Source organism: Bufo gargarizans, chromosome 2 (genome assembly GCF_014858855.1).
Source record: "Bufo gargarizans isolate SCDJY-AF-19 chromosome 2, ASM1485885v1, whole genome shotgun sequence".
NCBI lineage: Eukaryota > Metazoa > Chordata > Amphibia > Anura > Bufonidae > Bufo > Bufo gargarizans.
In genome coordinates, this window is record NC_058081.1 from 248,480,744 (window position 1) to 248,502,695 (window position 21,952).

General features: G+C 48.8%; 1 protein-coding gene across 4 annotated transcripts in view; it reads left to right on the forward strand.

Annotated features, from left to right (window-relative positions):
• Window positions 1-2,344: 2,344 nt before the first annotated feature.
• Window positions 2,345-21,952, forward strand: part of KIF21A (kinesin family member 21A) — a 153,075-nt gene continuing 133,467 nt past the window's right edge. For 2 of the 4 annotated variants that reach the window (XM_044280214.1, XM_044280213.1), the window contains exon 1: window positions 2,346-2,579. In XM_044280214.1, the coding sequence (XP_044136149.1) occupies window positions 2,536-2,579 (44 nt within the window). In that variant the 5' untranslated portion in view covers window positions 2,346-2,535. Of the gene's footprint in view, window positions 2,580-21,952 lie in introns of all 4 variants that reach the window. The other 2 variants (XM_044280212.1, XM_044280215.1) reach the window with 2 other exon arrangements.

Genomic DNA, 21,952 nt, shown 5'->3' on the forward strand with positions numbered 1-21,952 from the left:
GCCTTCACTCTGCGGTCTAGCTCACCCCAAACCATCTCGATTGGGTTCAGGTCCGGTGACTGTGGAGGCCAGGTCATCTGGCGCAGCACCCCATCAGTCTCCTTCATGGTCAAATAGCCCTTACACAGCCTGGAGGTGTGTTTGGGGTCATTGTCCTGTTGAAAAAAAAAATGATGGTCCAACTAAACGCAAACCGCATGGAATAGCATGCCGCTGCAAGATGCTGTGGTAGCCATGCTGGTTCAGTATGCCTTCAACTGTGAATAAATCCCCAACAGTGTCACCAGCAAAGCACCCCCACACCATCACACCTCCTCCATGCTTCACGGTGGGAATCAGGCATGTAGAGTCCATCCGATCACCTTTTCTGCATCGCACAAAGACACGGTGGTTGGAACCAAAGATCTCAAATTTGGACTCATCAGACCAAAGCACAGATTTCCACTGATCTAATGTCCATTCCTTGTGTTCTTTAGCTCAAACAAGTCTCTTCTGCTTGCTGCCTGCCCTTAGCAGTGGTTTCCTAGCAGATATTCTACCATGAAGACCTGATTCACACAGTCTCCTCTTAACAGTTGTTCTAGAGATGTGTCTGCTGCTAGAACTCTGTGTGGCATTGACCTGGTCTCTAATCTGAGCTGCTGTTAACCTGCGATTTCTGAGGCTTGTGACTCGGATGAACTTATCCTCCGCAGCAGAGGTGACTCTTGGTCTTCCTTTCCCGGGGCGGTCCGCATGTGAGCCAGTTTCTTTGTAGCGCTTGATGGTTTTTGTGACTGCACTTGGGGACACTTTCAAAGTTTTCCCAATTTCTAGTTCTACTGAATAGAATTTGTATTAGGCCGAATGCACACGGCCGTTGTTCACTGTATTGCGGCGGCAGCAGGGAGCGCACGGCGTCATAGCAACCAATGGCGCCGTGCGCTCCTGCTCTCAGCAGGAATCCAGGCCGCGGCTCCACGGACCGCTCACGGCCGTGAACAACGGCCGTGTGCATTCGGCCTAATACAAATTCTATTCAGTAGAACTATCAGCTGTGTATCCACCTGACTTCTCCACAACACAACTGATGGTCCCAACCCCATTTATAAGGCAAGAAATCCCACTTATTAAACCTGACAGGGAACACCTGTGAAGTGAAAACCATTTCAGGTGACTACCTCTTGAAGCTCATCAAGAGAATGCCAAGAGTGTGCAAAGCAGTAATCAAAGCAAAAGGTGGCTACTTTGAAGAACCTAGAATATGACATATTTTCAGTTGTTTCACACTTTTTTGTTATGTATATAATTCCACATGTGTTAATTCATAGTTTTGATGCCTTCAGTGTGAATCTACAATTTTCATAGTCATGAAAATAAAGAAAACACTTTGAATGAGAAGGTGTGTCCAAACTTTTGGTCTGTACTGTACATATATTCAATGTACAGCACCTAAACCAGCCTATGTTCATATAATTTTTATTATAGATTATTAAAGAAACTCCCCCCCAAAGGGACCAGTGTCCTCTTCTCCCCAGGACCTACCTTCTCAACTTTGCTGCAGGGACCCCCATATTCCATCATCTGGTAGACTCTTGCTGCTGTGTAAGCAGGTAATATTTGAATGTACCCGTACTATGGGCCCCCAAAATTAATTTTACTGGTGGGCCCTATGCACCCCAGTCCGACACTGTGTTTGACAGATGTGCATACATTTCAATATGTTTGTGTTCTTTAGGCTACTTTCACACTTGTGGCAGAATGGCCTGGAAAAACGTATGCCAACCGATGGCATTAGTAAGACCGATCATGATCCTGATCAGTCCTAAAAATGCCTGATCAGTCAGAAAAATGCATTGAAATGCCAGATCCGTCTTTCCAGTGTCATCTGCAAAAAAAAAAACATGAACTTTTGAACCATGTTCTAATTACTGTCTATGGGGACGTCAAGCCATACGTTTTTCTGCTTGCATATGTATCCGCTTGACGTACAGCAAAAACGGGATGTGAACTGCAACTTTTTTTTTTTTAAGGAAAATGTAAAATATGTTTAAATTAAAACTAATTCCGACAAACAATGGAGTAGCAGCTTGTGGCCATGCTGTGAGGAGATAATAGGCGCATCCTCCTCCTCAGCAGGGTGCCGCCAGGTGGAACAACCACAGCTGGAGGCGCTGAGAAAAAGGGGCGGCGCCGACCGACAGCCCGGTGGGAGGGGCAGCCGGCCTGTACAGAGCGGTGAGGGACGCTGGTCACCGGGGCAACCCCACCACAACCTGTCCGCCCTCCAGCACACAACCTGCGGCTCCAGTGCGGGTGACGCGGAGATTGGACTGGTGACGTCACGGGGCGGTTCGCAGTGCGCCAGTAGTGGCAGCAGGGGGCGTTGTTGTGTGTGCCTGAGCTCTCCTGTCCTCTCCCCCCGGTAGCTCCGCCTCCTTCCCCCGGCTCTCATCACACTGACGATGTCCCGGGGCTCTCGGAGGTGGCGTTAGATGGCAGCCTCTAGGGGTGACAGGCGAGAGCTGTGAGCGCGGAGCTGGGACACTGGGCGTCATGTCGGCCACGCAGGATGAAAGCTCGGTGCGGGTCGCTCTCCGGTAGGTGTGTGCTTGGGGGTTGGGTGCGTGGAGCGGAGTTGTCGCCTGACCTGTGACCTCTGGTGCGGGGCTGGGCGCTCGTCCCTGCTGCACCTGCACCGGGAAGCCCGGAGCTCGCGCTGTGGCCGCTCGTGTGATGAGGAGCCACCTGAGCAGGCCTGGCGGGGCTCCTCATTGCCCCAGTCACCGGGCTGCACCTGTCGGGGCCCACACTAAGTAAGCACGGACCCCCAGTCAGGATGACCTCTGCTGCCTGCACCTGTCCTGTGCAGGTCAGCTGGAACATTGGCCCGGGTCCTCAGCCGTGCTCAGGCTGTGTCATCTGTGGTACTGGCCGGTGCTGAATGTCACACGTCAGCCTGCCATACAATCCCATCAACTAACTCATGCCCCAATCCAGTGCCCTTTGTGCCCACACAGATTAATACCCCCTTCTCAGTAGTTATGCCCTGTTAGTGCCCTCACAGTGTAGAATACCATTTCTAGTCCCCATGCACACTATACAATGCCCCCCTGTAGCGCCCATGCACACAGCAGAATGCCCCCCTGTAGCGCCCATGCACACAGCAGAATGCCCCCCTGTAGCGCCCATGCACACAGCAGAATGCCCCCCCTGTAGCGCCCATGCACACAGCAGAATGCCCCCCTGTAGCGCCCATGCACACAGCAGAATGCCCCCCTGTAGCGCCCATGCACACAGCAGAATGCCCCCCTGTAGCGCCCATGCACACAGCAGAATGCCCCCCTGTAGCGCCCATGCACACAGCAGAATGCCCCCCTGTAGCGCCCATGCACACAGCAGAATGCCCCCCTGTAGCGCCCATGCACACAGCAGAATGCCTCCCTTTAGCGCCCATGCACACAGCAGAATGCCCCCCTGTAGCGCCCATGCACACAGCAGAATGCCTCCCTTTAGCGCCCATGCACACAGCAGAATGCCCCCCTGTAGCGCCCATGCACACAGCAGAATGCCCCCCTGTAGCGCCCATGCACACAGCAGAATGCCCCCCTGTAGCGCCCATGCACACAGCAGAATGCCCCCCTGTAGCGCCCATGCACACAGCAGAATGCCCCCCTGTAGCGCCCATGCACACAGCAGAATGCCCCCCTGTAGCGCCCATGCACACAGCAGAATGCCCCCCTGTAGCGCCCATGCACACAGCAGAATGCCCCCCTGTAGCGCCCATGCACACAGCAGAATGCCCCCCTGTAGCGCCCATGCACACAGCAGAATGCCCCCCTGTAGCGCCCATGCACACAGCAGAATGCCCCCCTGTAGCGCCCATGCACACAGCAGAATGCCCCCCTGTAGCGCCCATGCACACAGCAGAATGCCCCCCTGTAGCGCCCATGCACACAGCAGAATGCCCCCCTGTAGCGCCCATGCACACAGCAGAATGCCCCCCTGTAGCGCCCATGCACACAGCAGAATGCCCCCCTGTAGCGCCCATGCACACAGCAGAATGCCCCCCTGTAGCGCCCATGCACACAGCAGAATGCCTCCCTTTAGCGCCCATGCACACAGCAGAATGCCCCCCTGTAGCGCCCATGCACACAGCAGAATGCCCCCCTGTAGCGCCCATGCACACAGCAGAATGCCTCCCTTTAGCGCCCATGCACACAGCAGAATGCCCCCCTGTAGCGCCCATGCACACAGCAGAATGCCCCCCTGTAGCGCCCATGCACACAGCAGAATTCCCCCCTGTAGCGCCCATGCACACAGCAGAATGCCCCCCTGTAGCGCCCATGCACACAGCAGAATGCCCCCCTGTAGCGCCCATGCACACAGCAGAATGCCCCCCTGTAGCGCCCATGCACACAGCAGAATGCCCCCCTGTAGCGCCCATGCTCACAGCAGAATGCCCCCCTGTAGCGCCCATGCACACAGCAGAATGCCCCCCTGTAGCGCCCATGCACACAGCAGAATGCCCCCCTGTAGCGCCCATGCACACAGCAGAATGCCCCCCTGTAGCGCCCATGCACACAGCAGAATGCCCCCCTGTAGCGCCCATGCACACAGCAGAATGCCCCCCTGTAGCGCCCATGCACACAGCAGAATGCCCCCCTGTAGCGCCCATGCACACAGCAGAATGCCCCCCTGTAGCGCCCATGCACACAGCAGAATGCCCCCCTGTAGCGCCCATGCACACAGCAGAATGCCCCCCTGTAGCGCCCATGCACACAGCAGAATGCCCCCCTGTAGCGCCCATGCACACAGCAGAATGCCCCCCTGTAGCGCCCATGCACACAGCAGAATGCCCCCCTGTAGCGCCCATGCACACAGCAGAATGCCCCCCTGTAGCGCCCATGCACACAGCAGAATGCCCCCCTGTAGCGCCCATGCACACAGCAGAATGCCCCCCTGTAGCGCCCATGCACACAGCAGAATGCCCCCCTGTAGCGCCCATGCACACAGCAGAATGCCCCCCTGTAGCGCCCATGCACACAGCAGAATGCCCCCCTGTAGCGCCCATGCACACAGCAGAATGCCCCCCTGTAGCGCCCATGCACACAGCAGAATGCCCCCCTGTAGCGCCCATGCACACAGCAGAATGCCCCCCTGTAGCGCCCATGCACACAGCAGAATGCCCCCCTGTAGCGCCCATGCACACAGCAGAATGCCCCCCTGTAGCGCCCATGCACACAGCAGAATGCCCCCCTGTAGCGCCCATGCACACAGCAGAATGCCCCCCTGTAGCGCCCATGCACCGTTCCCCCACTGAAGGACACTCAGCCTGATCTCCCCAGCAGCAGGATGATGGCTGCTGAGGGGAGCGATAATCATCCCTGGCCTCGGGGCTCTGTCATTCAGCCTGTTTCACCACTGCACTCGGCTGTCTGTGTCCTTAGGACGCAGAGACAATGGAGAGCGGGACAGCCACCGAAATCCTGAATGTTGTGTCCGGGACGGTTGGGAGGTGTGCGCCTAGCATCTACTTGGTGTGGTGGTCCTAAATTTAAAGCTGGGCTTACATGATGGGAACTGTTGGGAATGAATACAAGGATCGCACAGGCTGGTTGTCTGGTCCCGTGTTTTGCTGGAGATAAGTGGCATCAGTATAACCGGCAGCTGCTTATCCTCTCAGTGGAGAAGTAGCGTGCAGGCTGAGCCCAAACTGCCTGCTTCTGGTGGGGCGCTAGAACAGGTTAGGGCCCAAGTGCGGTGTGTGAGCTTGTCCGTATACTGGGGGCCTTAGGGCAGGTGATACAGCACCTTATAGGTTATCACTAGTTACATACAGGACAGCTGCCTCCTAGGGCATGTTCACACACCGCAGAATATCTCATTCAGATGAATGGTGCTTGTGGAATGGACGTTCATTTCAGGGCAATTTTGTAACAAACCCAAAATATGACTATACCCCAGCACTGCAGCCTGAGGTACACGAGTCGTCCTCTGGAAGTCAATGGTCAGTTTTTAGAAGATGACAATATGCTGCGCCCCTCCCCTCCCTCCAAAAACAATATATTATACACATTGGGTATAGCAACCAATCGGATTGATCCTTTCAATTTCCAAAGGAGCTCTGAGAATGAAAGGTGGAACCCGATTGGTTGCAATGGGGGACTAAACCAGTTTTCCTTTGCAGCAGTTTTGATAAGTGTCCCCCATATATGATTTGGTTCCCGATCAGTTGACTCAGCCTGCCGGAGTTCACCGGATACTGCCATTCGCTGCCAGACTCCATTGACCATAATGTGATCCGGCCGCTTTTGGCATAAGCCAAGAGGCTTTTTGGCTGGACAAAAACCTTTGCATGCAATGTTTTGTTTGGCCCGAAAACCCGCATTTTGACAGAAAGTGTCCGGATCTCATCATGCCAGGATTTGGCAGAACTGGGTGTAACTCATAGGCGCAGAGGGTGACGGTGCGTGGACTTCATGACATCAGCATGCTGTTCTGTCACCTAGATGTGCCACACGTGTCTGACCACTGGCCCCTGTACTCGTGTCGGCCTTGTCACCTAACCTGCGTTGGGCGCGGTCTCTGGGGATAACGTTAGTAGCTCCCTCCTAGTGAGTAGTATCAGTCCCATCGGTAAGATCCCTAGTATATCATTAAAGGGGTTTTCCCAAGATGACCTATTCTCTAGATAGGTCAACCATATCTGAAAAACACCCGGGACCCCCACCGATCAGCTGATTGGGAAGGCATTGGCGCAGAGTAGTAGTACCCTGAGCCAGCAGTGGATCCAACAGGAAGGAGAAGAAGCTTTTCCTTTAAATTCCCTTTGAATTCACTTCTTTGGTTCAAAACCTGCAGCTTCCATGGTGGCTTCACCGTGCGGCTCTTTGTGTCAGGGGCGGCGGTGGAGTGAAGAGGGATACTTCTCTCCTGTGGTGGCGCGCTGGCTGCATTCATCAGGTATTACATCTGATGTATAGTCGGTGGCGTTCCTGTAGTATTAGTAGTGATAGGCGCTGCGCTGCTCGACACGGCGCTTCCTGATCTGCTTCCTGTGGTTTGTAAACCAGTTCACTGTAGGGTTACTCAAGAAGCCGGCATCCTGCAGAAATAGCACATGTAGCCGAAGAGCTGTGTGCGCTATTTTCTATATGCCGCAGCTCCACCTTAGGGCCTCGTGCACAGCGGGTCCGCAGTATACAAGCAGAAGCCATGTGTGCACCAGTCACTTGAATGGGTCTGCAATCCGCAAGATATAGGGCAGAAGCACTGCAGAGCGCTTCCGTGGGATTTCGGTACGTGCCTCCGCACAGCAGAAAAAAAATAGAACTACGTTTTTGCAGTGCAGACTGAAGCTTGCAGATGAATGGGTCCGAATCTGCAAACGGTGGGCGCACAGCCGGTGCATTGCAGACCGCACACGTTCATGTGCATGAGCCTTTAGTGAAAGCTGCCTACATGCACATCTCTCTAGGGAAGGAAAAGTTACAGTTCCTGCTGGGTACAAGGCTGATGCCAGGCCTTGTACCACCGACCTTGTGTCTCAGTTTTCTTCCTCACATCTATTTACGGACTTGCTGAAGGATAACCTTTGTGTTTCGGAGCCCAGGTCGCGGTGGTGGGTACGGTACGGTCTACAGGTTAAATTATTCATCCTGTCTCCGGGAACAAGCCTTTGCTCTCTTATGGAAAATGCCTTGTCACTGCAGATGGCTGTGAAATATTGATGAGCAGGATTTAGTGAAGCCTGGCCTGGTGTTCTGTGGTACATAGCGTTATATTCAGCAGATCTGTTATTTCAGGGTCAGACAGGCAGTGTGCAAACCAGCTGAACAGAGTGCAAGCTCTTCAGTTTTTGATAGTTGTTGTGTTGTGAAACTAAGACCTATTTCCTAGACCTGTTCCCTCTTAGTCATGTTTTAGTAACTACTTGCATTCCCCTTGTAATAATCCTAAAGCTTCTTCAATTATAACTGTATGTACTGCCATTCCTCTTTTATTCCTGCTAGAAGTTTGAGTAAAGGTACAAGCGGGTGTTACCAGTTCAGGGGGTGTCCCTGCACAGTCTGACACTGGCAGTACCCGCAGGACAGTGTCAGATTGTGCAGGGACCCCCCTCCAACTGTAACACCATCATCACCTTTTAATCATAAACTTCTAGCTGGAATAACAGGAATGGCATAATATAGTCATCAAATAGATGCTCCAGATGTTTAATGTTGTAGAATACATTTATTTACTAAAACACAGAAATTTCAGGAGTAGTTAAAAGTCCTCACGTGTTTTATATATTCCATCAGTGGGAACAACTGATCACTATTTACTGTTCTCATTGTGCCTCTAATAGAACTGAAATATGGGAGGCACAATGCTGGTGTGAACTTGAAGGGGCTATCCAAGACCCTGTAAAATATGGAATGGTCAGCCCTAGTTTGTTCGTCCCTGTCACCCGGCCTGTTCTTCCCGGTTCCTACAGTGCAGCTCTGTCACCTGGTCTGTTCGTCCTGTCACCTGGTCTGTTCGTCCTGTCACCTGGTCTGTTCGTCCTGTCACCTGGTCTGTTCGTCCTGTCACCTGGTCTGTTCGTCCTGTCACCTGGTCTGTTCGTCCTGTCACCTGGTCTGTTCGTCCTGTCACCTGGTCTGTTCGTCCTGTCACCTGGTCTGTTCGTCCTGTCACCTGGTCTGTTCGTCCTGTCACCTGGTCTGTTCGTCCTGTCACCCGGCCTGTTCTTCCCGGTTCCTACAGTGCAGCTCTGTCACCTGGTCTGTTCGTCCCGGTTCCTACAGTGCGTCCCTGTCACCAGGTCTGTTCGTCCCTGTCACCTGGTCTGTTCGTTGCGGCTCTGTCATCTGGTCTGTTCGTCCTGGTTCCTACAGTGCGTCCCTGTCACCTGGTCTGTTCGTTGCGGCTCTGTCCTCTGGTCTGTTCGTCCTGGTTCCTACAGTGCATCCCTGTCACCTGGTCTGTTCGTTGCGGCTCTGTCATCTGGTCTGTTCGTCCCTGTCCCTACAGTGCGGCTCTGTCCCCAGAAGTGTGATGTGCCTACTCCCTGCATACCATCGTACCACTGCTGGCTGCTCAGTGATGTCAGCAGTCATGTGCATTACATGTTCACAATGCTTGTGATAGTAAATGGTGATCGTAGGTAAGACCTGCAAAAGCATGCCAAAACTTAGAGGTGGTCTGAGTTCCAGTTTTGTGGGAGCAGGGGGCAGGTAAAATAACATAAAAAAACATATAACCCCCCCCCCCCCCCCCCCCGAAACATGCATTATAGAGGTCACGTTACATGGGCCAATTTTGCCTTCCTTCCCAGCAATCAGCAGAATGGGGGGAGCAGTTGCTAATGCCAACACTCGTCCGCATACAGACTCGTTTCCTGGTAGCGGAGCGCGTTTGCACCTCACAATCTGCTGCCGACAAATAACGATTTAGGTGAGTGCATGAATGATGCGATTACCTGATGAACGAGCGTTTCACCGGGTAATCGGCGGCTCCTTTACACCGCCAGACAATCGGCAATGAGCGTTTTCCACAGGCTCCTTGCCTCACACAGCTGACAGAAAGGCGAGGAGATGCACTGAGCAAGTATGGTGGTGTACACTGCTGGCAGGAAAAACGGGGGTGTGCGACAACGAGCACCGCTATAGCCAAATACAGGACGTAGCAATGGGCGCAAGAAGGTAGAAACCAGATCTCTCTGCACGTATCTCCTACCTGATCACGAGTCAGTGCAGATTTTTAAACCTTCTACACACGTTATGCTCCCATTTTATTTTTTTAAATATACAATCTTTCGCTAAAATAAAGTTGAATCGGACGCTGTAATGTGTGATCCTGGACTTGCACTGAGAGACCCAGTCCTCGTGCCTCTACCACCCAACACATTGCAGAGGAAGGTGCTGATGAGCACTTCAGTTCAGAGCTGGGAGACACGTGTGGCACTTGTTATGAATTTTTAATAAATGTCTAATGCTGTCGACACCCAAGTATTCATTCATGTTGCTTTTTATGGATGTGCCTCCAGGAAAATCAGCTTGGATGGAAGCTGTCACCCCTTGCTTTTCATTTCCTGATCAAATAGGATTTAGTGGTTTCTTAAAAGAAGTTGTTGGCACTGGATATCTTATTCTGATATATTGCTCAGGGCCAACATGTTTCCACGTAATGATAGAGGTGTACATCTGCCACTTATGGGCATCGCCTAGAATGCAGTGTGTCCTAAACGTGTCTGTATCTTGGGTCAGAAGTGCATTCTGATGGGAGTGCTCATGGGACCCCCTGAACAATGTTCACCAAGGTCTTAGGGAAGAGTGTGGTTAATGCATGGAGAATATTGGGTGATGTTGAGTTCCTCTAGCCAATTTAAGCTCTTCCTCTCTCCCTCACTACCTCTTTGTTATATCAGGCAGTGAAACAAAGGGCTGTATTACACTAACAGATTATCTGTCCAATCAGACCAATGGTTGGTGCGTATAACAAAAGATCTGTGTGTGTAAATGGCCATCTGACTGACTATTAGTCCGAAAATCTGTTGGTGTAATACAGCCCTAAGATGTATAAAGCAGCATTGCAGTTTTGTGATATTGATGAGCTATCATCAGAATAGTTCATTAATATCGGATTGGTGGGGTGCTCTCTGCCCCCCACTAAGTGGCGCTAGTGCAAGCGCTGTGTTCTCGTCAGTGTTCTCTTGCACACTGTCTACATTGTAGTGGTGGTGCAGGGTAATTACAGCTTCCTCTCCCATTCACGTGAATGGGACGAACAGTTGTAACTACACTGGACCACCACTACAATGTAGACAGTGTGCAACTAAGCATTGAAGTGAATACAGCTCTCACACTAGTGCTGCAGCCCCTTTAAACAGCTGATCAACGGGGGTGTAATGAGGTTGACCCCCACCAATCTGAAATTGATGAATTATCCTTAGGTTAAGTCATCAATTTCATGAAACCGGTATACCCCTTTAAATAGTTACATTTAAGGCTACTTTCACACTGGCGTTTTAGTTTCCGTTTGGGAGATCCGTTCAGGGCTCTCACAAGCGGTTCAAAACGGATCAGTTTTGCCCTAATGCATTCTGAATGGAAAAGGATCCGCTCAGAATGCATCAGTTCAGTCTCCATTCCGCTTTGGAGGCGGACACTGCTTGCAGCGTTTTGGTGTCCGTCTGACGAAACTGAGCCAAACGGATCCGTTCTGACACACAATGTAAGTCAATGAGGACGGATCCGTTTTCTTTGACACAATCTGGCACAATAGAAAACGGATCCGTCCTCCATTGACTTTCATTGGTGTTCAAGACGGATCCGTCTTGGATATTTTACAGATAATACAAACGGATCCGTTCTGAACGGATGCATGCGGTTATATTATCTGAATGGATTTGTCTGTGCAGATCAATGATGGATCCGCACCAAACGCGAGTGTGAAAGTAGCCTAACCAGTCCCCATGAAACGGCATTGCAATCTGAAAGCGCCATGTTAAAGAGCAGGAAAGGATTCAGTATGAGGTCTCATGCACATGACTGTATGTATTTTGTGGTCTTCCAAATAGTGATACCAGCCGTGTGCATGCTACATTTTCCTAATAGAACTGTCCGTTCTTGTCCGCAATAACGACCAGAAGAGCACAAGTTCTATAACTTGTGGACTGGTCAGACTGATGGCATCTGTGAGCGGACCCAAACAGTGGTCGTGTTTTATTCGTGTGAACCCCTGCTCTTTCTATGATTAGGAGTCCGATTCAGTGATTGTATGACTGTACATACATAAATATCAGTCCCCGAGTGAACCCCCTGCACTGGACTCCTAAGCATAGTATGAGCTGGGGATTCTGCTTGTGCGCACAGATTGGAGACAGAAAAGCCACTTTGTGTTCCAGTACCAGCAAAGTGACTCATAGAAATCTAATCCACACCCTGCGCAATTTGACAGGCCTTGCAGAATTTTTTAATCTGCAGCATGTCCCGTTTAGAATTGTAACAGATTTTTTTGTGATTATTATTTCCCCCCCCCCCCCCCCATTGATCCACTCCTCATCTTTATTCAACATCCTTGCAGTTCAGATGAAAAATTCACACCTCATTCAGCATCACATCCACACCAAAACGTGCACAGTTTGTTGCAGATTTTCCTTGAAAGAACTGCGGATTTGATGCAGAAAAAAATAAATTGTAGAAAGTCTGTTACATGTAGATATCCCCTTAGGCTACCTGCACACGTTGCATATACGGTAACACGTGCGGGTTTCACCCTTTTCAATGCAAGGGAGAAATCTGCCGCAAATCCACACCAAAAACTGCAAGTAAGGCCTCATGCTCACAACCGTGCCATTTTTTTGCAGTCCGCAAACCGCGGATCCGCATAAAATGGGAGCCACCCATGTGCCTTCCGCAATTTTTACGGAACGGGCGGCCCATTGTAGAAATGCTTATTCTTGTCCGCAAAATAAACAAGAATAGGACATGCTATATTTTAATTTTTTTGCAGGGCCACGGAACGGTGCAATGGATGCGGACAGCACACGGAGTGCTGTCCTCCTCTTTTGCGACCCCATTGAAGTAAATTGGTCCGCATCTTAGCCGCAAAAAATGCAGCTCGGATGCGGACCACAACAACGGTCGTGTGCATGAGGCCTAACACAGGCAGCCAATGCTTATAGAGATTCCTGCAGAGAGGTTTGAAATGATGGCTAATAAGGTGTTCCTACTGATATTCGTATCTGGGAATTGTGCCTGTCTTTCACTTTTTGTGGTTATTTTACAAGTTGGGGCGCAGATTAAGGGCCAGTTTACATGGCGGAGTTTTAACATGAACACTGCTCCAGCAGAACCTGGGTGGTGTCTGTCTCCGTTGTTTTCCATGGGAGGCAGTGCTGGAGTTCAAGGATCAGTGGTCTAAGGTTGTGACCGCGCCAATAAGCCGCAGCAGGTGTCCGCTTGAGGTTCAGGTTCATTCAGTGGAGCTAACCGTGAGTGGTCTGTGGCATTCAAAGTGAAAAACTGCGGCGGTTGTGCCATCGAATGTTCCCTAAGGCTTGTATTAGACCAGCAGATGTCTTGCAGATAACGATTATAGATTGAAGATTTTGCAACTCATTAGTAACCAAAAATGTGCTTTGCTCGGTAATCGTTTGTTACAAAATACTGCGCCTCTATGTAATCTGTAAGCGAGCAGCCAACTCCATATTATACGAACAGATCTGAGAGCAAGGAGCGATAGGTTTTTAGCAGGATGAAAGATCATGATTGGTGAGAAATGGGCGATTCCTCAAGGGTCATTTACTCTATCACACTTATCGCATCTCGCGAGGCTCGTTCAATTACTTTGCATTACCGACATTCTGTACGATATTTGCTCCGTCTTATATCGGACTGGTAAGAAGTCCCTGACTGGCTTACTTAGAAAGGCTTTGTTGAGATGGTTACGAGGGGTAAGGAGACGGGCTTGTGATCAGCATGCTAAATGGCCGGGCTGGGTAATCTTTTCTACATGTAGAGTGAGAACTACAATGGCTGCTTTCAGGGCTGGGGTGAGTACATGTGGCTGACCTCTAGAGATGAAAGGACAGTATATATCTGATATATCGGAGACGCTAGTCTTGTCTCTCAGGTATATACTAAGATAGCTTCAGCTTTGTATGGTTTGGAGTAGATACATGGATGGTGCAGATGTCCTTTCATATCTGATGTGTATAGCTAGTTCTTCATTGCTGGCTGCTCCTCTGAACATGAGCTTACTGGTGTCTGGATATTTGTGTATGTAATGGGACTATTTTCTTTTCCTACGTGCTGTACTTCATGAATAAACCCCTGTGAGTATGTTATAAAAGAAGCTCTTGAGGAGATATTTCTGTAGCGTGCAATTGTGGCTTACTCCCTTTTGGCCTTTGATTCCTGGAAACCACATCACATAAGACCTACGCCCACTTCGCCATACTTGCGGGTCCTCTCTACCAGTCTTCCTTGTGGCTTTGTTGTGATGTAGTCTTGAATGGGATGAGACTTAATTTTTATTTTTTTTGTAATCAATATTTCTGTGCAGTCACATTGTAACACCCGTGCATCAACGTGCTGTGACAGGCTCCTTGTCATTCCTTCATGTGATCTCAATGCAATGTTCATCTCCATCAAAACCTGACGTTGGGCGTGTTCTAGTAATTCTTGCCACTCATCCTTGGGAAGCTCTTCAGATCGTAGTCATGTGCATGCATGTTGGAGTAGTAGGAGGGCCGCTTTGTATGAACTTGTTAAACACCTGTTCCACCAAAGTAATAAGAGACCAAGTAGTTTGACATCTGCTCATAGTTACTTTCCACTTAGGATGGAATATGTGCTTTCAGATGTACAAGCACCGAGGAGTAACAAGCTTGACATCGGGACATTTCCTTGTTTTGTAGAACATGCTCCATAAGTGGAGACAACTGGGACTAGAAACCTGTCACCAGTGACCTCCCTATCTAACTCCCTTTAACTGGAAATCAGTTCTATTCACCTGAATGGAGCTTGCCGTTCTATTCAATTGAATGAAACTGATTTTGAGTTGTGGGAACTTCTTCAGCGTGTGAAGGCACCATTATTGTCTTTCCTCTGTGGCAGCATGTATGGGGGTCAGGACCCATTTACACTGGGCCGATATTGTTTCTGATTTGGTGCATTGGTGCACAAGAAGATGAGCGACATTCAGCGTGTTGTAGATGGTGTTACTGCTGGTGGCACTGGTAAATCCATTGCTAGCACAGACTTTGTGGTAGCCATCGACTAAACAGCCATAACACCATCTGCTGAGAGGAAGCTTGTCCCCATGATTGCTGCCATGAAAATGGCAGATTTGAATTAATTTGACCTCTTGTTGCTGGATCTTAAGGGGGTTGTCTCACTTTAGCAAGTGACCTTTATCATGTAGAGAAAGTTAATACAAGGCTCTTACTAATGTATTGTGATTGTCCATATTGCTTCCTTTGCTGGCTGGATTCATTATTCCATCATATTATACACTGCTTGTTTCTATGGTTACGGACAACCCTGCAATCCAGTGGTGGTAGCCATGCTTGCACACTATAGGAAAAAGCACAGGCCGGGACCAGAGCTTTTTCCTATAATGTGCAAGCACGGCCACCACTGATGGATTGCAGGGTGGTCGTAACCGTGGAAACTAACAGTGTATAATATGATGGAAAAATGAATCCAGCCAGCAAAGGAAGCAATATGGTTAATAACGATACATTAGTAAGTGCCTTGTATTAAATTCCTCTACATAATAAATTCTCCAGCCATTCAGTATTCGGCGCAGGCGTGCAGTGAGGCAGCCGGCTAGTGCCCTTCACTCACTGCGCCAGCGCACAGGGCCGGCAGATGGAAGTGAAGGCTGCCGGGCCCTGTCAATCTAGTGTCGCAGGTCGTGGCCAGAGGTGGGAGAGCGGAGCCTCTGGGAGCAGGGGCAACGACCCACCTGCTCCTAGATAATTAGCATATTATAAATATTATATTTCTGGAGTAACGGGGGCATAGATAAAATTTGGAATGGGCTGGTTAGGTTCAGCTGACATTAGCACATCGCTAATGTCAGCTAGTTTAATAGGGTTCATTCTAGTGACAGTAACCATTTAATCCATACAAGCATCTGAGATCATCATTGACAGTGTGGTGTAACATCTTTCTGGTTTTTGCAGTGATGGTTTGGTAAGATCCTTAGTTGCTCAATTATTACAGCAACTTGTGAAGCAAGTTCCTACACCATTTTCTCGCAAAGGAAATGTCTTTTTCAGACGTATATGTATGCTCACTGAGGCTGCTTCTGGCAGGCGGTTCCACATTGAATGCCAGGAATCGGCAGAACAAAAAATAGTTCCATGCGACATTTCTTTCCAGCTGAATCCCGTCATATTTCCCTGGTAGCGGCCACATCTCTGCTGGACCCCATTATAGTTAATGGGGCCGGCGGGCATTTTGGTAAGATGCGGAAAACTCTGGTAGGCTGTTCTCGGCTGGAACAGCCCACCGGAATGCTAGGCCACAAAGGTGCAACTAGCAATGTTGCCTTCGTCATTCTTAGTCACGTGCATTTACTAAAAAGTATTTTATTATTTTGTAGCCGGAGCTATGTCGCATTAGCATTGCACGTAACAGTCTTAGGCTACTTTCACACTCGCGTTTTGGCTTTCCGTTTGAGATCCGTTCAGGGCTCTCACAGGCGGTCCAAAATGGATCAGTTTTGCCCTAATGCATTCTGAATGGAAAATGATCCGCTCAGAATGCATCAGTTTGCCTCCAATCAGTCTCCATTCCGCTCTGGAGGCAAGCAGCGTTTTGGTGTCCGTCTGACGAAACTGAGCCAAACGGATCCGTTCTGACACATAATGTAAGTCAAATGTTTTCTATGACACAATCTGGCACAATAGAAAACAAATCTGTCCTCTATTGACTTTCAATGGTGTTCAAGACGGATCCGTCTTGGCTATGTTAAAGATAATACAAACAGATCCGTTCTGAACGGATGCATGCGGTTATATTATCTGAACGGAAGCATTTGTGCAGATCCATGATGGATCCACACCAAACGCGAGTGTGAAAGTAGCCTAATGTACCAAACGCCCAGGAGAGAAGCTGATGTCTCCTCCCCATTGCTCCAATAGTAGTAATTAGCATACGGAGCAGGAGACTGTAACTGGGGCACTGCGGGTGAACCAGAGCAGCGCCCAGGAATAATAGTAGGTGCAGGGAGATCCCTGGGCGCCGCTCTACATGTCCTGCTAACTTAACTAAGTCTGAACTCATAAAAAAAGTCGTCCTATCATTGGTGGCGCAGTGCACCCCCCCTCTCTCCTCATTGGTGGCAGCGGTACCGGGGGAGGAAGAGACTGCTTCCTTCTCCCCTGTGCTGCTGACAGGAGCGCGCTCATGTTCTGTGATACTAGACTGCGCAGCCCAGTATAGGGTATCGAAATTTCGATACCCACAACAACCCTATACTGTATGGAGATGAATCACTGTACTGTATTGGCCTCATGCACACGAACGTTGTTTGTTTCCGTGTCCGTTCCGTGTTTTTTTTATTTTTTTTTTTATTATTATTATTCATATTTTTTATTTTTATTTTATTTTTTTTGCGGACCCATTCATATCAATGGATCCACAAAAAATGCGGACAGCACACCGTGTGCTATCCGGATCCGTATGTCCATTCCGTTGCCCCGCCCAAAAAATAGTGCATGGCCTATTTTTTTTTCTCTAGTTGCGGACAAGGATAGACATTATTATGCAGAGGGGTTTCCCCATAGACTTCGATTGAGTTGTTTTCATAAACCTAAAATTCGCACCAAAATCTACAATTAAAAACTGCACAAAAAAGGCAACAAAGCCATGATAAATGGTGAGGATTTATGTCCAGTTTGGATATGGATTTTCTGCATGCAAATCTGCAACGTGAGCAGGTAGCCTTGTGTTGGTGGGAGGGGAGGTTTGGATTATGGAGGAGGTTAGTCTCTTGGCAGAAAGCAGGATGATGGATAGAGATAAGGGAGGAGATATAGGGTGGTGCAGGATTGTGGAGAGATTTGTGGGTGCGGGTGAAACGTGTATTGGACGGCCAACCTGCTGAGTGACAGGCACAGGGTGGAGGCCCAGTAAATAGTCATCATGATCTATAGGTGGTTTTGCACACTGTACTTGGGAAGTGTTGTGTTTTTTAAATCCATTTTTAGCCTATTTGTAAATGTGTACACTTACAGTAAAATGACAGTCTAGGACCGAGGTGCTGGATTTCCTGAAATTCTGGTTTAGGCTACATTCACACGGCCCTATGTGTTTTGCGGTCCACAGATTGCGGATCCCTAAAAAAAACGGGTGATATCCGTATGGATCCATGTTCTATTTTTATTTTTATTTTTTTGCAGGGCTACGGAACGGACATACGGATGCGCACAGCACATGGTGTGCTGTCAGCATTTTTTTGTGGACCCAATGAATGGGTCTGCATCCTGTCCTAACTGACACGGAAACGAAATACGTTCCTGTGAATGTAGCCTTATTGAGATGAAAATATCAGTCTCTGTGTCTCCACGTTGTAATATAAGGAAGGTTGCTTAAAACTACCCCTCAATCCATAGCCCACAATGCGTTCTATCAGAGCAGATTGACGGTTTGCTTGTCTGCACTTTGACTCTTGTAGGTAGTTTGGATTGTCCTATCATCTTCATTTAAAAAATGTTCCAAAGCGGTGTTGATTTTTATGAGTGTATGTCAGTCGTACTCTGTTGAATCTCGTTCTCCAGTTCTCTCAAGGACTTCGGCTACAGGGGCAATCTCTGTTTGTTCATGCTCATCCATGGAGGAATACGTTGGTCTCCAACCTGTAACTCCTCAGGTCTTGTGAACCTGTGACTCCCAGTTGTAGCTCTGTGGCAACTGGTGGACCACAGAGTGCAGGCCAGTGGAGTAGTGGGTATGAATCCTTTTCTAGCATTCAGTGAAAAGAGAATTGGACATAAGATGCAACTCATCATTTGTAGTTCTACAACATTTTTCTTGTGTTTTCTACTACTTCCTTGAGATATTTCCATATAATGTGTGGCTGTAAAAGGCTCCTCGAGATGTAGAGACTTAGAGGGCCTAGTGTAAAGCAGAACTGGCTTAGTGGTCTATAGCAACCAATCAGATTCCACCTTTCATTTTTCACAGCTCCTTTGGAAAATGAAAGGTGGAATCTGGTTGCTACGGGCAACTAAGCTAGTTCTACTTTACATCAGTTTGATAAATGTCCCCCTTGGTCACCAATAAGAGATCAGTGGAGGTCCTAATCCTGTCTGGTATCCCCACTGATTTCGTATTGGTGACCTATCCAGAGGATTGGTCGTCAATATCTCAAAGTTGGAATACCCCTTTAAACATCATCTACACAAGCAGTTAATGTATCAGATTTGAGCAAACATTCAGGATAATTGCATACGTATATGTGTGAAGTAAATTACTGCAAGGTGTGGTGGCAGAAAGCTTGTTGATAGTGTGAGTGATTGTTTATATGAACATTGATTATTGATTTTTATATCATTGTGGTTTGGAAACTTGAATCTGAATTGACACTGACATGTTAAATCTGTTTGAATTTGTGTTAGATTGCTTATGTGGATTATATGTTTGAAAAGTTCATTCATTTCAATGGGGCCATAAAAGATGTGGCCAGCATGCCATGTGCGGTCTGCATCCGTACTCCTCCCTTCAGCGGCTCCGCAAAAAATATAGACTATATCCTATTGTCTGCAAAATGCGGAATGCACACGGCTGGTAGCTGAGTTTTGTGGATCCGCAATTTGCGGACGGAAAACCACATTTGGTCATGTGAATGTACCCTAAAGAGACTCTGCCACCAGCTTAAGGCCCTATTCACATGACCATGTCCATTTTGCATTGAGTTAATTGGGTCTGTCATCCACAAGATCCAGCCAAAGATAGGACGTGTCCTATGTTTTGCAGCACAGCCCTTGGAAGCCCACAGATGCAGGTTGCACACAGCCAGGGTTCGTGTTTTGTGGTTGGTCGTGACACGGTTGTATGAATGGGGCCTGATGCGGTTTTGCTGAGGTCATCATCCTAAGCAAAATGCTGGATCATGTTCCTGAACTGACCGAGAAGCTCTAGTGTAAGCCAAGTGCTTGTGTCCACTCAGTGCATAGCAAGTGTTTCCCCTGCCATTGATTGACATCTCTTTCTATGGCAATCGCCACCAGGGGCCTGGGAGAACAAAGATCTCATGAATATGAGGACTCCTGAAATGTGCGGTGTATTGAATGCACTCCAGCACTTGGCACTGATTTTAGCACCATGGCTGGGTCAGGTCAAGTACAGTGGTGCTTCAAAGCTTGTGAACCCCTAAGAATTTTTCTGCATACATTTGACCTAAAACTGCAGCAGATTTTCACCCAAATCCTAAAAGTAGATAAAGATAATTAAATGAGTCAAAAAGTTTACTTTGTCATTTATTTATTGAAGAAAATGATCCAGTATCACCCCACCACCCCCTTGTGCAGGAATAACTGCAACTAAACGTTTCCGGTAATTGTTGATTAGTCCTGCACATCAGCTTGGAGGAATTTTCGCCCATTACTCTTTACAAAACTGTTTCAGCTCTGCTATGTTGGTAGATTTCCTTCCATGAACTGCTTTCTTCAGGTCCTTCTACAACATTTCTATTGGATTAAGGTCAGGGCTGTGACCTGGCCACTCTAAATCCTTAATTTTACTTTTTCTTTAACCATTCTTTGGTAGAACGACTTGCGTGCTTAGGGTCACTGTCTTGCTGTGTGACCCATGTTCTCTTAAGATTCAGCTCACAGACAGATATCTTGAGATCTTCCTTTGCTGGTATAATTTACAATTAATTGATTGATTGATTGACCTGTGGCCTCATCCGTCCACAAAACATGTTCTGACTTGTCCAGGTGATCTTTAGCAAACTTCAGACGGCAGCAATGTTATTTTGGGACAGCAGTGGCTTTCTCCTTGCAATCCCGCCATGCACACCATCGGTGTCTGCCTGATGGTCGACTCATGAACATTAACATTGGCTAATGTGAAGAAGGGAATTAGTTAAAGGGGTTGTCCCACTTTGCTTTTTTAATCTTATCAGCAGTAGATGTCCTGATAACTTCCTGGTTCTCAGGCAGTTGAGTGAAGGCCACGCCCCCTCATGACTCACCCTGCGTGCTCGTTCATGTGTATGAGTCATCCACATGGAGCCGTATGTGAGGTCCCCCCCCCCCCCAGTATAATAAACATTGAGTGCGGCCCCCCCCAGTATAATATACATTTAGTGCGCCCCCCCAGTATAATATACATTCAGTGCGGCCACCCCCCCCCAGTATAATATACATTCAGTGCGGCCACCCCCCCCCAGTATAATATACATTCAGTGCGGCCACCCCCCCCCCCAGTATAATATACATTCAGTGCGGCCACCCCCCCCAGTATAATATACATTCAGTGCGGCCACCCCCCCCCAGTATAATATACATTCAGTGCGGCCACCCCCCCCCCCCAGTATAATATACATTCAGTGCGGCCACCCCCCCCCCCCAGTATAATATACATTCAGTGCGGCCACCCCCCCCCCCCCCCAGTATAATATACATTCAGTGCGGCCACCCCCCCCCCCCCAGTATAATATACATTCAGTGCGGCCACCCCCCCCCCCCCAGTATAATATACATTCAGTGCGGACCCCCCCAGTATAATAAACATTGGTGGCGCAGTGGGAAGTGCCAATGAGGGTTAAAAAAATAAATAAAAAATTAACTCACCTCCTCCAATTGATTGCGCAGCTGCCGGTCTCCTGTTCTATCTTTAGGACCTGTGAAAGGACCTTTGGTGACATCACTGTGGTCATCACATGGTACATCATATGATCCATCACCATGGTAATGGACCATGTGATTAGCTGAAGATAGAACTGGAGACCGGCAGCTGTGCGATCAATTGGTGGAGGTGAGTTAATTTTTTATTTATTTTTTTAACCCTCATTGGCACTTCCCACTGCGCCACCAATGTATATTATACTGGGGGGGGCGCACTGAATGTATATTATACTGGGGGGGGGGGGGTGGCCGCACTGAATGTATATTATACTGGGGGGGGGTGGCCGCACTGAATGTATATTATACTGGGGGGGGGTGGCCGCACTGAATGTATATTATACTGGGGGGGGGGGGTGGCCGCACTGAATGTATATTATACTGGGGGGGGTGGCCGCACTGAATGTATATTATACTGGGGGGGGGGGGGCGCGCACTGCGCCACCAATGTTAATACAAATGCAGGAGGTGGGTGCCGGAGTGAAATAGCCGGCACCCGACATCAAACGGACGACTTCACGCGCATGCGCCGTGCGCGGCTGTATTCGGCGCATGCGCAGTGAATGTCCGACCGCTTCCCTGCTCATTCACTGCACATGCGCCGAATACAGCCGC